The sequence below is a fragment of the Aspergillus aculeatus genome (genome assembly GCF_001890905.1).
Source record: "Aspergillus aculeatus ATCC 16872 unplaced genomic scaffold ASPACscaffold_14, whole genome shotgun sequence".
In the NCBI taxonomy this organism is placed as follows: domain Eukaryota; kingdom Fungi; phylum Ascomycota; class Eurotiomycetes; order Eurotiales; family Aspergillaceae; genus Aspergillus; species Aspergillus aculeatus.
In genome coordinates this window covers 176,940-192,149 of record NW_017962989.1, presented here as the reverse complement: position 1 = coordinate 192,149, position 15,210 = coordinate 176,940, and the positions used below count along the sequence as shown (strand labels likewise).

The 15,210-nt window shown below is 53.6% G+C and overlaps 5 protein-coding genes across 5 annotated transcripts; 4 read left to right on the top strand and 1 right to left on the bottom strand.

The window, feature by feature from the left end:
- The first annotated feature begins 158 nt into the window (after positions 1 to 158).
- ASPACDRAFT_123879 (putative cofactor for methionyl- and glutamyl-tRNA synthetases) lies at positions 159 to 2,065 on the top strand. Its single transcript, XM_020196689.1, has one exon. The coding sequence runs from the start codon at positions 471 to 473 to the stop codon at positions 1,857 to 1,859; it is 1,389 nt and encodes a 462-aa protein (XP_020053439.1). The 5' UTR covers positions 159 to 470; the 3' UTR covers positions 1,860 to 2,065.
- A 676-nt stretch (positions 2,066 to 2,741) lies between these two features.
- On the top strand, positions 2,742 to 4,217 carry ASPACDRAFT_33150 (2,3-butanediol dehydrogenase; the record flags this gene model as incomplete). Its single annotated transcript, XM_020199939.1, has 6 exons — positions 2,742 to 2,825; positions 2,893 to 2,926; positions 3,045 to 3,305; positions 3,385 to 3,471; positions 3,540 to 4,019; positions 4,090 to 4,217. 6 exons carry the CDS (start codon positions 2,742 to 2,744, stop codon positions 4,215 to 4,217), a joined length of 1,074 nt encoding a protein of 357 aa, XP_020053438.1.
- Positions 4,218 to 7,590: 3,373 nt separating this feature from the next.
- On the top strand, positions 7,591 to 11,198 carry ASPACDRAFT_45951 (uncharacterized protein; the record flags this gene model as incomplete). The annotated part of the gene is made up of 6 exons (XM_020201710.1): positions 7,591 to 8,226; positions 8,281 to 8,641; positions 9,459 to 9,549; positions 9,670 to 10,352; positions 10,422 to 10,741; positions 10,803 to 11,198. 6 exons carry the CDS (start codon positions 7,591 to 7,593, stop codon positions 11,196 to 11,198), a joined length of 2,487 nt encoding a protein of 828 aa, XP_020053437.1.
- Positions 11,199 to 11,803: 605 nt separating this feature from the next.
- On the top strand, positions 11,804 to 13,309 carry ASPACDRAFT_33124 (putative sister chromatid cohesion protein Dcc1; the record flags this gene model as incomplete). Its single annotated transcript, XM_020199934.1, has 5 exons — positions 11,804 to 11,922; positions 12,001 to 12,161; positions 12,273 to 12,830; positions 12,911 to 13,077; positions 13,142 to 13,309. The coding sequence occupies 5 exons, from the start codon at positions 11,804 to 11,806 to the stop codon at positions 13,307 to 13,309; spliced, it is 1,173 nt and encodes a 390-aa protein (XP_020053436.1).
- A 58-nt stretch (positions 13,310 to 13,367) lies between these two features.
- Positions 13,368 to 14,558, bottom strand: ASPACDRAFT_32899 (uncharacterized protein; the record flags this gene model as incomplete). Its single annotated transcript, XM_020199915.1, has 1 exon — positions 13,368 to 14,558. One exon carries the CDS (start codon positions 14,556 to 14,558, stop codon positions 13,368 to 13,370), a length of 1,191 nt encoding a protein of 396 aa, XP_020053435.1.
- Between the last annotated feature and the right edge of the window lie 652 nt (positions 14,559 to 15,210).

Here is a 15,210-nt window from a genome sequence, read left to right as displayed (position 1 = left end):
CATGCTGTAGAAAATGGAACTGTACCATTAGACCTGTGTCCAAAGTTGAATGAGCTGAGGTTGATGCACAAATCGTAGATGTATACGATGACTAATCCTATGGGCAGTCAATGGGATGCATAAAATTGTGATTGCACAGAACAAGGGGAAAGAAAAAGGAGATTCTACCCGCGCACAGCAGAATTGACAGCGCAACTTTGGATTTTTCCAGACAATTGCAATTTCCAATTCTCAAGATCCCCGTCTTCAGACTGGGATCGCTTTCGTGAGGCAAGTTGACTCCCATCAAAGCGGCCGTGAGCCTTCTGCGGGTCGCCAGAACAACCCCGCGGTTCGCTCCTCTTCCTTGGGCGACGGCAAGATCATTCGCTGCCCCTCCTCCTCCTCTGCTACGTCCTCTTCCACTTTCTCCAACACCTTCACCTCAACTTTCTTCCCACCACCCTCTCGCCATCCGCTCCTTCGCAAACATGGCCATCAACTCCGCCCCCGAGTCCTCCCTCCTCTCCCTCCTCTACCGGTCCTACCCGGCCGCCATCTCCCCGGACGCCACCGAGCCCGACCTCCAGACAGCCACCCCGAAAATCTTCCCGCACACCAAGTTTTCCGTCACCGAGGAGGCCGACGTCAAACAATGGCTGGCCACGATCTCCGGCCTGCAGCACGCCCAGGGCAAGGACGACCAGACGGTGATCGCCAACATCCTGGGCCTGCTGAACACCCATCTGGCCACCCGCACCACGCTGCTGGGCGCTAAGCCCTCCGTCGCCGACATTGCCGTCTACGCTCTGCTCGCGCCCCTCGTCGAGAAGTGGTCCCCCGAGGAACGCACCGGCGAGAAGGGCTACCACCACATCGTCCGCCACGTCGACTTCGTCCAGAACAGCCCGCTGTTCGCCCTGCAGATCCCCGAGGAGGAGAAGGTCGCCATCGACGTGACCGACGTGCGCTTCGTGCCTAAGCCCGTCGACCCCAAGGCCGAGAAGGAGCGCAAGAAGAAGGAGAAGGCCGCTGCCGCTGCCGCTGCCGCTGGCGGCGCGGAGGGCAAGCCCCTCGTCGTCGGCCAGGGTAAGCCTGCCGCCGAGAAGAAGCAGAAGGCCGATTCAGCCCCCGCTGCCGCCGCTGCTGCTACTGAGGCTCCCGCCGCCGCCGCCGCCGCCGCCGCCAAACCGGAAGGCGGCAAGCCCAAGAAGGAGAAGAAGGAGAAGCAGCCCAAGCAGCCCAAGGCCGCTCCGGCGCCCGCCGCTCCCCCGTCTCCTTCCATCATCGACCTCCGGGTCGGCCACATCCTGCGCGCGATCAACCACCCGAACGCGGACTCGCTGTTCGTGTCGACGATCGACTGCGGTGACGCCCCGGGCACCGAGAACACCTCCCTGGACGAGGCGACGGGCAAGACGGTGCGCACGGTGTGCTCCGGCTTGAACGGGCTGATCCCGCTGGAGGAGATGCAGAACCGCAAGATTGTCGCCGTCTGCAACCTTAAGCCCGTCACCATGCGCGGCATCAAGTCCGTCGCCATGGTGCTGGCCGCCTCTCCGCGCGTCGCCGAGGGCGAGGACTCCCACGCCGGCCCCGTCGAGCTCGTCGCCCCGCCCGCCGACGCCCCCGCCGGTGAGCGCATCACTTTCGATGGTTGGTCCGAGGGCGAGCCCGAGAAGGTCCTCAACCCCAAGAAGAAGGTCTGGGAGACCTTCCAGCCCGGCTTCACCACCACCGACAACCTCGAGGTCGCCTTCGAGAGCGCCGCCGTCCCCGCCGTCCAGGGCCAGGAGGGCAAGCCCGCCCTCGGCCTGCTGAAGACCGCCTCCGGCGGCATCTGCACCGTCAAGAGCTTGAAGGGTGCCACCGTTCGGTAAAGAGCGTTTTTCGATGTCCATGATATGTCCAGTTCAGCCCATTTGCAAAGGAAAGATGTGAAAGAATATTTATCTTATAACGTATACCTTGTCCTCCCCCGCGCCCCCACCAAAGAGAGAGAAAGAACTTAGCGAGTCCCCTTTTTGAACCCTAAAAGAGAAAATGTTATTTCATTTCACCATATTCTCCTCCTAAGACTCTACAGAACCTTCGAGAACGATGTTATATACACCCGAGGTAAATCGTACGGAGTAACTTTTGGTAAAGTTATTATGGCTTGAACGAAGAATCAGCTTCCTTTGGTAATGGTCTTCCCTTGCAGAGCACATGGACGGCCGGTGCATTGGGGAAGGGAGCGATGGGCCTTGTGTTACCAGCAAAACACTAAGTTGCATTCTCATAGTTAAATAACTGCCCTATTCGGTGCCTAAGGTAACAACTTGGAAGTTGTTTAATGTTGCAAAGTAGAGTGTGACAGTCACTTCATCATCACCCGCCAGTCGCAGCTGAGAGCCACCGCGGACACTGCTACTCTTTCCCCTCTTCGTGGGCCCCAGGCTTCTTCCTCCTCTTCCTGCTTATCGCACTTTACCAACGCAGCAGCAGCAGCTTGGTTCCAGTTCCGAGTGACCTCGACTCCTCTTTTCTCCTCTTCTACCCCGCATTTTGCAACCTCCCTCTAAATCAGAATGCAGGGACATATATATGGGGATCAAATAGTCCTATTTTATCCTCTTTCTCTGTGAGTCCTGGGTTCCCTTCACGCCACCGCCGAGCTAACCTTTCAGTTGTTGGACTTGAATTCAGTGTGGACTGTGTGCATTTTTGAGCATAAGTGGTATACATCTATCCTCAAATCTTGAGATTTACTATCCTTCACCATGAGAGCAGTCCGCTTCTACGGAGCTGGAGACATCCGGGTTGATCAGATCGAAGAGCCGGTCTGGAGAAGCAAGTCAAGGTATGTGTGTATACCGCGCGATTCCTAGCTTAACACCTTCTATTTTGCTCGGCCCTGACATGTTCATTAAGATCCGACCTGCGTTTGTAGGAATCTGCGGAAGTGGTAAGTAGTTCAATACAATCATACTCATAAGAGCATACTTGGCAGCACAGCCAACGGCAAACTGGAAATGATCATCGTTGACACAAGGCTCGTGTGTGTGCGTGTGTGTGATGTCAAGATTTGCATGAGTACACGTGCGGGCCGCATCTGGTACCCCTGATGCCACATGCGATCACCGGGGGAAAGCTCCCAACGACCCTGGGCCACGAGTTTAGCGGCATAGTCGAGGAGGTGGGAGCCGCGGTTGCAGATGCTGTCGCAGACCTCAAAGTAGGAGATCGGGTTGCTGTTCGGCCTAACTTGTCCGACGGGAGTTGTCCTCCCTGTTTGCGCGGAACTCCGAACTGTTGTCGTAATTTAGGTTTTGTGGGCTATAGTAGTAGGTTATACCTTTGCTTTTTTGGGGGGGGGGGGGGTCTGCTTCGGCTATCATCAGGCTGAAAAAAGACACTTTCAAGGCAATGCAGGGGGCTTGTCGGACCACGTCGTGGTTGACGCCGACCATGCCATTCCGCTACCAGACACCATCCCTTTGGATATCGGCGGTGAGGGAAGAGCTCTATCACTTTTCTGTCGCTAGTCTGGTGCAATCCGCTGACGCGATCTATATAAGCGCTTGTTGAACCGTTGTCTGTGGCGTGGCACGCAGTAGACCGCAGCCCTCTCGAGGGTGCTCGGACTGTTCTCGTCGTTGGAGGGGATCCTATTGGTTTGGCTGTGGTTCAAGTGCTTTTGGCACGAGGAGTCGAGTCTATCATCGTCGCGGAAGTCTCGTCGCGACGACGAGAATTTGCGAGTAAATTAGGCGCGACTCATGTCCTTGATCCTCGGACGCAAGATGTCGTCTCCATGGTACAAGCAATGACCGGGAACGCAGGCGCAGATGTGGCCTTTGAATGCTCTGGCGTGCAAGTTGGATTGGATACGGCTCTTCGGGGCATCCGGGTCCGAGGAACGGTCACGATTGTGTCGCTCTGGGAGGGAAAACCGATCATAGACGCCCGCGCCATTGTGCTAGACGAGAAGCATGTAATCGGGGCGGCAATATTTGCCGATGGAATCTTTCCTGCTGTCATTGAAGCTATAAGCTCGGGTAAGCTTGAGTGGCGTGCCATCCCTGCCCTCCCATGCGCTTCGCTGATTGTTGATTCGTTGTTTCGTAGGCAAGCTCAATCCTCAATCCATGATCACCAGCAAGATTCGAATGGAAGACATTGTCGAAAAAGGATTTGAAGCCCTGATCCACGAGAAAGACAAACATGTTAAGATCTTAGTTGACATCTCGGCATGAAGCCCAGGAGGGAGGAACTCAGGTGAGACAAGACGCCCTGGTCAGATGCGGCTGTAAAGGTCGCACAGTTGTACCTCAAAGTAGTGTTTGTGTTGTCAAGTCCTTTTCCGAAGCCATACATGACGGCCCAAGGCGTGTGTGATGGCACATTTAGTGTGTATAATGACGCCAGCCACTCTCGGTCTACTGGGAGCTGAAGGCAAGAACCGAAGCCTGTCAGCAATGCCAAGAGAATCCGGCCATGATAATCCTGGGCTAGATACTCATACATACCTACCAGCACTTCCTTCGTCTGCTTCTTCTTTCTGGTTCTCACCTAAACCCCCGGGGATGCCCGACAGCAAACCAGAACAAAGCCCTGAGTTCAGTTAGCGTAGTGTAAACGGTTTAACCTCATTTGGGTACTCAAAGCGACGATATCTTAGCCTCAGGAATCAACACGTGTGGATACGAACGACGGGCGGGCGTTTTCTGGTTCTTGGCGAGGTTTGATGAGTGTAACCACGACAGCACGGCGGTCCATTCCACCGGAACTACTGACACACTACTCGGCTGACTGCACTGACTGCACTGGCTGCGAATGAGGTGTGATGATGCCAAGAAATACACGTCGAGAAGGGCAGAGCTGAGCGGGGTTATTCCTCGTTCTCTCGTATAACCAACCCCGAAGTCATGATGTCGTAGCACGTAACTGAAGACTCCTTTGGTGGTAGGAGTGGTTCCCACCATCCGATGATGCCTTAGGTACAGTGTTAGTCTAGTATTGTACAGCACAGTCATACAAAAGAGTAACCCAGAGATTCGGGCTCCGGACTGGCCATGTTCCAGCCCCGGGTTGTCTAGATGCAAAGCCGACAGGCTAAACTTTCGGATCTTCCATGATCTAGACGTTTGAAGTGTCAGACTAAACGGTCACTGGCAGACAGCCAGACCGCTGGGCAAAGGTTCGGCGAGTACGGAGTACTACCCAGCCTCCAGGGTACATGTAAGAACTGCCCAGTGTACATACAACTGAGTACATATCTCTCTCCTCCTTTCGGATATCGGAACCTGATATGTCTTCTCCGACCGAGCTTTGTGCGTCTTGTGAGGCTGTGAGTACCCTGTACTTTTTTTAAACATTTCTTACAGATGGCAAACCTCTATCACGCGGTTTTGAGGACAATAGTCGCAATGCAAACGACGAAGAAAAGCAACAATTCGACATGCTCCTTCCTCCGTATGTACCAGGTGCACTGTATACCGAGATACCGTACTACGGTTACCCCGGTGGCTGCAGAAGAACATGCGTTCGATCGCGCAACATTCATGATTCGACCCTATCCGAACAGGGCGGATCAACGCCACCTTGTTTCTTGTTTTTTTTTTCTTTTTGTTTCTTTTTGACGGGGATTGCGGATCTCCGGGTCGATGCGAAGGGAATCAAAGTTCCCTCCCTTAAAAACTTACGGACCTAAACCAGCGGAACTGGGGGAGATCGTGACTCCATCCCCCGCTTGATGAGATGTCATCCACACCTGGTAGCGGAGACAATCCCCCTCTCCCCTCTTTGTATTTGGGCCAAGCTCGCGGTTGTTGCGAGTTGATGGTCAATGACTAGTGGTTGTTTTGTTTTGTTTGAGGCGTGTGTGAGTTATATCCACGGTTCTGGGAGTTGGGTTGAGAGTTCGCCCACATAGGTTGCCGTCATCCGACCTCGAAACAACCTCGAAGGGGTCCGGGGTAAACGAAAGCATCGGAAAATAAACACACAAAGAGAGGTCACTTGGGGAAGTTGGGGAGTTTAATCATTCGGATTCATTGGGTCGCATTCGTTCTTTCTCGAGTTTTCCCCCCGGACTAGGCTTACACTCCTTCCTACTACGTCCAGTACCTCCGACTAAGATAACTTACTAACTTACTTACATCCTTACATTCAACCATACCTACATTCAGTCGTACATACTCGCTTGACATTACTCAAGCAGGGACTGGATGGGTCCCAATGTACTAAGAACCTTTGAATGAGGGGTTTTGCTAAAGGAATGGATTATTATGGGGCACTTTGGAATAATGGAAGGATTATTACAGTCCCTGGATGCGATTCAACTGGACTAAGACAGTCAAATGGCCATGTCCGATGCATGTATGTCTCGCCTGCAAGACTCCCTTTTCCCCCTCCCAATATGACCTGATTTGTGACCTGATCTGGGTGACCTAACATTCGACTTTTCTTTTTCTTTTCTTTTTCTTTTTTTCACTGCCCGCTTGGCTTAGAATAGAACTGGGAACTTGCCAGACAGCCTCTGTACCAGCAGATTGTTCTGTACCCTGGATGGAAGTATGAACCGTACATCCATCCGGTCGAGTTACTGATCGTCCTCATCTTATCAAATATCGATCGATCAGTACTATTTATTATGGACAGTCCGTCCTTGAAATTGGCTGGTCAACAATGTCTCTCTCTTACTTTCTCGATTCAGTTTAAATCAACAATACTTCGTTGTTCACTTTCATATTTCGTCTTCATCTCTGGGTATTGACCCATCTTAAAAGAAACCCACCGAGAGAGGTCCTAGTCTACCAAGATCTCTCCCATCTATTAATACACCATCGGGAATCGCGTGTGGCTCTTCCGAGGTGGAACCGTCCCCTCCCATCCCACCAAACGAAACCCCCACTCATAGACCCGGTGTTTCACTCTGGTTGGTGTCGCTGAACTCTTAGGGGATCTCACTATTTTTTTAGGGGCTCTTCGGGTCTTGGGCCTTGGGGGAGGAGGTCCTTTGGGTTCAGTCTGGCACATCATCAATCATCCTTCCTTGCCGCAAGGCCGGTTTTCGGTTGGGAAGCACCTTTTTTTTTTCCTTGGTTTGCAATCCCGATCGACTGGCTTCTAGTGGTTCTTCCAGGTATTATTCTTCTTCTTTTCCTCTTGGTCTGCCTCCTTTCGTCCTTCCCTTCTTTTTTCGTTTATTGTTTTTTTTCTGTTGGAGAAAAATATCACATTCGTTTTCTGCCTTCGACTTATATTCTGATTTGTCTGAATTGGCATCATCTCGGGCTTTCTTTTCCATTCGCCTGCCGCCCGGCCTGGCCTCTACAGACTTTAGCCCCTAAAATCTTCTTCTACTGTTACTTACTACTTGACTAGTCGGTCTTGTCGGCTGGCTCACTTGGAAGCGGACCGACTTTCTCGTTCGCATAGATTTATAACCGCGTTCTAACCTCCTTAGATCTTGCGTCGCCATTCACTGTTCTCAGTCTAGACTTGCTGGCTTCGGGTTGAAGCATGTCGGACTGACCTTTCTAAACGTTGCACGATCTGTCTCTACTGTACCCTTACGGTAAACTTCTTCTACCGCCTGCTCGATTCTTGTGCTTCGTCCTTACCATGGGAACTCCACTGCATGGTACAGCCATTATCACCGGGGCCAGTGGCCTGCTGGGATCTGAGATTGCCATCTCCATCGCCAAAGCACAGCCCTTTGTCCACCTGTTGCTGGTGGCTCGGGGTATCAGATCCGATAGCGTGAAGGATGTATTAAGCCGCATCCGCTTGATTGGGCCGCGGTCCGTCGAGGTGGTCAAGTGTGATCTGGCCTGCTTCAATTCGGTGGCGAGCTTTGCACAGTATACTGTGGAGAGAGTTCGCAGTAAGGAGATTCCTCCTGTCACCCTCCTGATCAATTCCGCGGCCAGCTCGTCATACGTCACCGATCAAGTCACACGAGATGGGTACGACCCGGTCTACCAAACCAACTGCATCGCCCCGTTCTTGTTGACGGTGAGCTTGCTCGAGGCTTTCCGAGCCGGCGACGGAACCCCAAACGGCGGTGCCCGAGTCATCAACATCGGATGCGCCGCCATGTCCAAAGGGTCCCTGGACTACTTCGATGAGCAGGACCCGGACAACGCCAGCCAGGCCCCGGGAACTCCTCTCAGTGCAAAGGAAGCCACCGCCCGGTTCGGAAGTAGTAAGCTGTTGATGAGCGCTGCTATGTATGCCTTGCGCCGGAGTCTGGTACTCGTGAGTGAGCCCTTGTTTATTTCTCCAGAGTGATGACTGACTGTGTTATTGTAGGCGGGCAACATCTCGCTCAATGTATATACGATGGACCCCGGATTTATGACCGGAGAGAGCCATCTCACCGCCTCGGCACCTTTGTCGGTGCGAATGGCGCATCAGACCCGGTCTGGACTCCGGCCTATCTTGCGGGTTTTCTCCAAAAGTGCAATCAATAAGGCTAGTGTTCCGGCCAAGGTCATTGCTAAAGTCGCATTCCAGAGAGAAACGGTGGAGAACTGGGGCAGAGAGCGCTATTATATCTTGGATAGCGAGTATGAGGCCGGATCCGTCATTCCTGTGTTGCGAGACTTGCCGCGCATGGATGCGCTGCTGCAGAAGGTGATGCGACAAGTCGAGATCGGTGTCAAGGGCATGGGTTCGCCCCAGTCCAGGGTGTCCCGATTAAGTGCCCACTGATCGGGACTACTCGGTTATTTTGGATTCTCATCTTGGTCATGGCGTTCTTATCTTGCATTCATCATGTCGGTTTTGTCGTTTGGGGGGAAAGGAGTTCAAAAATCCCGAGCATTCTTTGAGGCGTCTTATCGGTGTGCAATCCTGGAGTTTTTGTCTTTTTCTTTTCTTTCTTTGCGAAACCTATATTATGATAGGGATGTTCTGTAAATAGAGGTTATATCTGTATACATGCAGAATCAGTTCAATGAAGAAGAGTAACTGAGTCGGTCATTCATTCATTCATTCATTCGTTCGTTCGTTCGTTCGTTCATTCTTCGGCTTGAGGAATGTGGGAAGTGCAGTGATGGAGCTGAGCTACGGGGATGAAGATGGCTGCAAACGGGCGGGCGGCGGGAAGAAGATTGAGTCTCGTACCGCATTCGGGTCTGGTCCAGATTCGCCCGCGGATCCCACCTGGCGGCTTTTGGTCCAAAGGACCGCCTGGAGCCTACGTACGTCCTCTCTCGACGCAATCATTGCTCCCGGTCAAAGCCTCGGGGGCTGTTCAGTTCCTTGCCTCCCTTTGTCTTCCGTTCCGCATCTTTTCTCTTCATCACCGATCGCGGATTTGCGATATTTCCGCTGGTCTTCATTTCTCCAACCTCAATTCACCTCTTCATCCTCTCCGTCGGCTGCGATTTCGTTCGGTAGTCTGAGGAAGAAGTTTCTCCAACATCAGAACCTCGACGATTGGTTTGTAAAATCAAGTCGATCGCCTTAGCTGCATGTCATCTTAGGAGAGATGAACAGGCATCACGCCTTCGGCAACGGCTACGCTGCCTATCCCCGTGGCAAGAGCAACAACTCATTCTCCATCTCCCCCCACCGGTACGCGGTCCTTTCCTCCGCGAATGTCGCGCGCCAGAATCCTGTATCACGTCGATGAGATACAGCGCCGTGTCGACGGAAAACTGAGTAAATCCGTCCGCTAACCTGGGCATTTAGTAGTTTCCAACCCCGGGCACAACCTGCCTTGCGCCGCCGGAGGCAACTCTTCCAGCGACTATGTCTTCTCTGCGGTGTCTCCCTGTTGCTCCTCGTCCTGATCTTCCCGTCGCTGCGCGCCTCCCTCCTGCCGGTGGTATCGCTCGGCCTCCTCCACCCCTACGAAGACCTTCAGATCGAGACGATCCGATACTATGACCTCTCTAAAGTGCAAGGGACCGCCAGTGGCTGGGAGCGCGGGGAGCGGGTGCTCATGTGCACTCCCCTGCGCGATGCCGCCTCCCACCTGCCCATGTTCTTCTCGCACCTGCGGAACCTCACCTACCCGCACAATCTGATCGACTTGGCCTTTTTGGTGTCGGACTCCGAGGATGACACGATGGACATGTTGACGCGCATGTTGGACGAACTCCAGCACGATGCGGATCCGAAGATGCCGTACGGCGAGATCTCCGTGATCCAGAAGGACTTTGGACAGCTGGTCAACCAGGATGTGGAGAGCCGACACGGCTTTGCCGCGCAGGCCAGCCGCCGGAAGCTGATGGCCCAGGCTCGGAACTGGCTGCTGAGCGCCACGCTGCGCCCTACGCATAGTTGGGTCTATTGGCGCGACGCGGATGTCTTGACCGCGCCGCAGACGATTCTGGAGGATCTGATGCGGCATGATAAGGATGTCATTGTACCGAGTGAGTTTTTGAGACTTCGTTGGCCGCTCGCTTGTTTGTATTATGCTCATTCTGACTTATGGTGACCAGATGTGTGGCGACCCCTTCCCGACTGGCTGGGCGGAGAGCAACCGTACGACCTGAACTCGTGGCAAGAATCTGAAACGGCGTTGGCGCTAGCCGACACGTTGGATGAAGACGCGGTCATCGTGGAAGGGTATGCTGAATATGCTACCTGGCGTCCTCATCTTGCCTACCTGCGCGACCCGTACGGAGATCCGGACATGGAGATGGAACTCGACGGCGTAGGAGGTGTCAGTATTCTGGCGAAGGCACGGGTTTTCCGCTCCGGGGTGCACTTCCCAGCTTTTAGCTTCGAGAAGCATGCCGAGACAGAAGCCTTCGGCAAGGTGCGTATCCGGCGGGGCTGTCATCTTGTCGTTGCGTGTGCATGAGACTAACACTCGGTAGATGGCCAAGCGCATGGGGTTCTCGGTCATCGGCCTCCCACATTACACTATCTGGCATCTTTACGAGCCGAGCGTGGACGACCTGCGGCACATGGAGGAGATGGAGCAGGAACGAAAAGAACGCGAGATAGAGGAGAAAGACCAGGCCGACCGTGCCGAGCGCGTTCAGACCCTGTTCAAGGATGCCAAGACGCAGTGGGACATCGACCATGCCTTCGTCGAGGACGCAATCGCCGAGGATCAGAAGCAAGAGACCGCCGCTTCAGGTTCCTCCTCAGGCGAGACGCTTAAGGGCTCGGAGGAAGGTCCTCTAGCGCAGCCAGCTGTGAAAGAGAGGGGTGGTGCTGGACAGAGCGGCGAGGTTCCTGGTACTCAGATGGAAGAAGCTAAGCGTTAATGGAGCTTTCTTCTGCTGACAGGTATTGAGCTATCTTCTGTTCATGTTTGACATGCCACTCCTGTGCTGGTCATAGGCTTGACGTCCTTTTGTCATGTTTTCAATGTACCCTGGCGTTTCCGTGTTCTCCGCGTTGCTATTCTGTCAATAATCGATTACTAGAAGATTTTGCATAGTGTCGTCGACCTTATCATAATGGGTCGAATTCCGATTATAGTATAAAACATAGACTCAACCTTTTTCCATCTTCTATCTACAAATCATAATCAAACCCAATCAGAGTAACTAAAGATTTTGTCCCTTACAGATTCACTCCAGATGGAAAAAAACTGGCCGACCAAACCCATGTCCATGGAATAATACACCGTTAGTAACCGATAAGAGCAACCGCCCATTAAGCGGTGGCCCGTGCGTCTATCAATGCCGCGGTCACCTCCCTCCCAAAGGCCCAGTCTCCATCCAACGCGTCCCGCGTCAAATCTTCCAGTTTCCGCCAGCAGAGGAGCCTCCAACTTTCCTCCTCCCTCCTCATTCCTTCAATCCCCCTTTCTTATCGAAAGAATCTCTACAAGAACAACTCCCAGCAGTCAGAGGAGGATACCAAAATGTCCACTCAATCCGCCCAAAGCATCCTCTTCACCCACACAGCCCCGCAACAAGGCTTCCGATTACTCGAACTCCCCCCGGAGGTCGCGGACCTCCTCGCCTCGGAGAACGCTCCTACGTACGCATTTTCCCTTCTCCTTTTCCTCCTCAGCCCCTTGACCCTTGAGGCCGGACGGGTATGCTAATGAAGTAAAAGACTATACCTCAAAACCCCCACCACCACCACCACCACCACCAGCAAAACGAGTGACCCGCGCGAATACGTCAACCTCTGCACCCCGACCCAAACCTACCGCATCCGTCAGGTCCAGTCCTCGAATTCCCTGCATATCTTGAGGCCCAGCGATAGGGGGGGGAGTGATACGGCCCTCCGGCGCGAGGATCTGGCTGTTGTGGATAGGAGGGCGGCTGCTGCTGTCGTTGCTGCTGCATCACAGGAGGGGGAACAGGGTGGGGTAGGGGTTGCAGATGAGGATATGGACGTTGATGTTGAGGTGGATGTGGGTGTCGATCTCGCGGAGACGTTGACGACGATCGCGAAGTGCGGGTCGACGCTTGAGTTGCATGTGCCGGAGGGGGGGTTCCGGGCTGCGGAGTTTCTGGGGGGTTTGGTGGGGAGATTTGCGGGGGGGACGAGTGCTGCTACTGCGACTACTGGTGGTACTGGTGGTGCGGGGGTCGCGGAGGGCAAGGTGATGGAGGCTGTGTTCGCTGATATCCCGGTTTCTCGGGCGGAGTGTGAGAGGGGTTGGGTCGAGGGGTGTGCGTTTGTGTGGCGGGGGAGGGCGTGGGTGCCGACGCCGGAGGTCATGATGGAGGTGTGGAAGCGGGTGGTTGATGGGGCGGTGGTGCAGGGGATTGATCTCCGTGCCCAGTTTCTGTTGGATGACCTGTGGAAGTCGGTGGTGGCGGAGGAGGATGAGGAGGAGGAAGAAGAGCAGTTCCCCCGCGCTTTGTTTGAGGCCGTCGTGCGACGCGTGGTTGAGGGGGAGGTGGGGAAGTCCTTGCTCGGTGAGACGTTGAAGTGTGAGTTTTTTTTTTTCTCGGTTTCTGTGTGGAGGTCTTGTTGTTGTGGTTTGCTGATGCTTTCGGGCTTCCTGATGTAGGGGCGAGTCTGGACAAGGATGCTTGTGTACGATGGGTTGGAGAGACGTATCTGGAGGCTATGGCGCCGATGGCGAGTGCGGCAGTTGGCCGCAGTGAGTTTCTCAGCGCTTGGAAGGATCATCTACCTGAGGCTTGGAGGGAGGAGGTGGCTCTGGCTAAATTGACGGTAAGCTGGTATTTGTTCTGTGCATGCAAAAGACGGTCTCCATTGACCTTCGTGTTAATTACAGGACGCCGTTTATCAACTGCCCGACCCGACGACCATCTGCTTCGTGACGGAATTCGAACGACAGCGGTCCAAGAAGAATCTGCCCACCGATGCTAGTGCGTCAACCGCGGCCAAGAAGTCCAGAAACTGGCACGAGCTCTTCAAAAATCAAAAGCGACAGAAGCGGTGACGCTCTAATGTATTCTTCCACCAAATGCACGGCTCCGGAAATGCAAATCAAAAACAAATCAGCACCAGGCATATTTCTCATTCAGGCACCACTCCACTGTCTCGCCCAAACCGTGCTCGGCGCCGCTCCATCTCAACGATGCGATACTGTCCTTCTGACGGTGAACTAACTCGGCATTGGGCGCGATCATGGCCACTGCCTTTTGCAGAAGGGGTGTCGGATTCCAGAATTCCACCGTGCTCATATTCCACTTGTGTGCCTCGAATTGCGCGCGCTTCAAGATGGCAGCCATGGCCTTGACTGTCCGCTGTGTTTCTTCCGGCGACGTCGGCTCCTCATACACCCACCGCAGAATATACAGAGTGTTTTCCTCGGGCTCTGAACCGAAATTCCTGTTCCATGCACAGTACACGCGCGCTGCTTCTTCGCCAGCGCCTTTCACTGCGGGGGCTTCTCTATCGGGGAAGAGAGACTTAACGAAGAACTCCTCCCTTGCCCAATGCCATTTGAGATGATCATAGTCCGGCGCAATTGCAATTTTAGGAGTGTGCGTCTTCAGGGATTCCACTCGGAGGAATTCGCGCTCTTTCTCCAGGATTTGCTCATTGCACACGCGGTCTCGGACATCTTCTGCAGTCAACGTCATGACCTTGGGAAGGATATCTTCAGCCCCGGTCGAAGAATACTGCTCCTCAGCGATTGCTGGGAGCGCGAAATGAGAAGACAAAAATGGCTTCCAGCCGAATTGAGCATAGAAGTTCTTTCCGATGTCGGAGAAGAGGATGCTGAAGAGAGCCTTCTTCCTGCTTTCAGACTCCATATTCCAGGTGTCGACCTTCTTGCTGAGTTCCTCCATCATCCTCTTCGCATATCCTTTGCCTCTGAATTCAGGCCGGCAGTAAACACTTCCTATGCCGTGCGTTGAAACATCTTCCACTCGGCCGTCGTGCGCCAGCCAGGCCTTCTTTTTGTACGTTTCACATGAGCCTAGGATGGTTCTCTCTCCTACAGGCTCTCTGTTATCGACCAAAATCCAGCTGGTCAGACCATGCTTGATTAACTGCTGCGCATGGAGATGGCTCTCGCGCGCGATATACGTGTCAAGGTCCAGACGGCCTTTCCAGGCGATGCTGTTCAGCTTCAGAGCTTCATTCTTCTCCGCAGGAGTCGCCGGAACTAAAACGAGGTCCGGAGAATCACCCTGCGGGAGAGCAACCCCGTTGGTGTAGTTGTTATCGGCAGCAATCATGGTGTCTTCAGAATCACTTAAGGAAGGGGAGGTTTCCTGTCTTGGGATGGAGAGGAACCGTGGAACGGACGGAGCTTGGTATATGTACGAAGGCAAATGACCCAGTGACGTGTTTCCACACTCAATTGTAAACACGACGGTAAACCCCGTGGACTGTACGTATTTCACAAGTGAATGGGGGAAAGGAGGAGCTGCAAGGGGTGAGGGGTCTTTGGTAATATAAGAAATGAATGCTCTGGCTCGATGACGATACGGCAGGCTAACAACAATGGTACCAAAGGAAGTCAACTCCGACGGGGAAGGCTTCCTATTCGCGGTGGTGGCCGAGGGCAAGCGACGACAAGCGACGCCTTTTCCCAGTTGAGATGCGTACTGTACCAACTATACTTCGAATGATGTAGGTCAGCTGCAATTGTTCACGCTTGTTTGGATCGGCGATGACCAATGCCAAGGGTAGAGTGCTGCTAAAGTAGGTGATGTTGTAAGGCGTGTGTGTGCCTTGAAGATTTGGGAAGCTCACGATTATTATCGATAGGTAAATTGGATAGTAACGAAGGTAACTAAAAACTACATACCCCGTCGCTAGCCTTTTCAATTCTTCGATAAACCGGAGCTCCGGCTTATCGGGGACCGACGGGGGAGGGAGAAAGAG

Bases quoted from the DNA above. Each gene is read 5' to 3' on its own strand.
- ASPACDRAFT_123879 (XM_020196689.1), top strand. From the start codon at position 471: ATGGCCATCAACTCCGCCCCCGAGTCCTCCCTCCTCTCCCTCCTCTAC.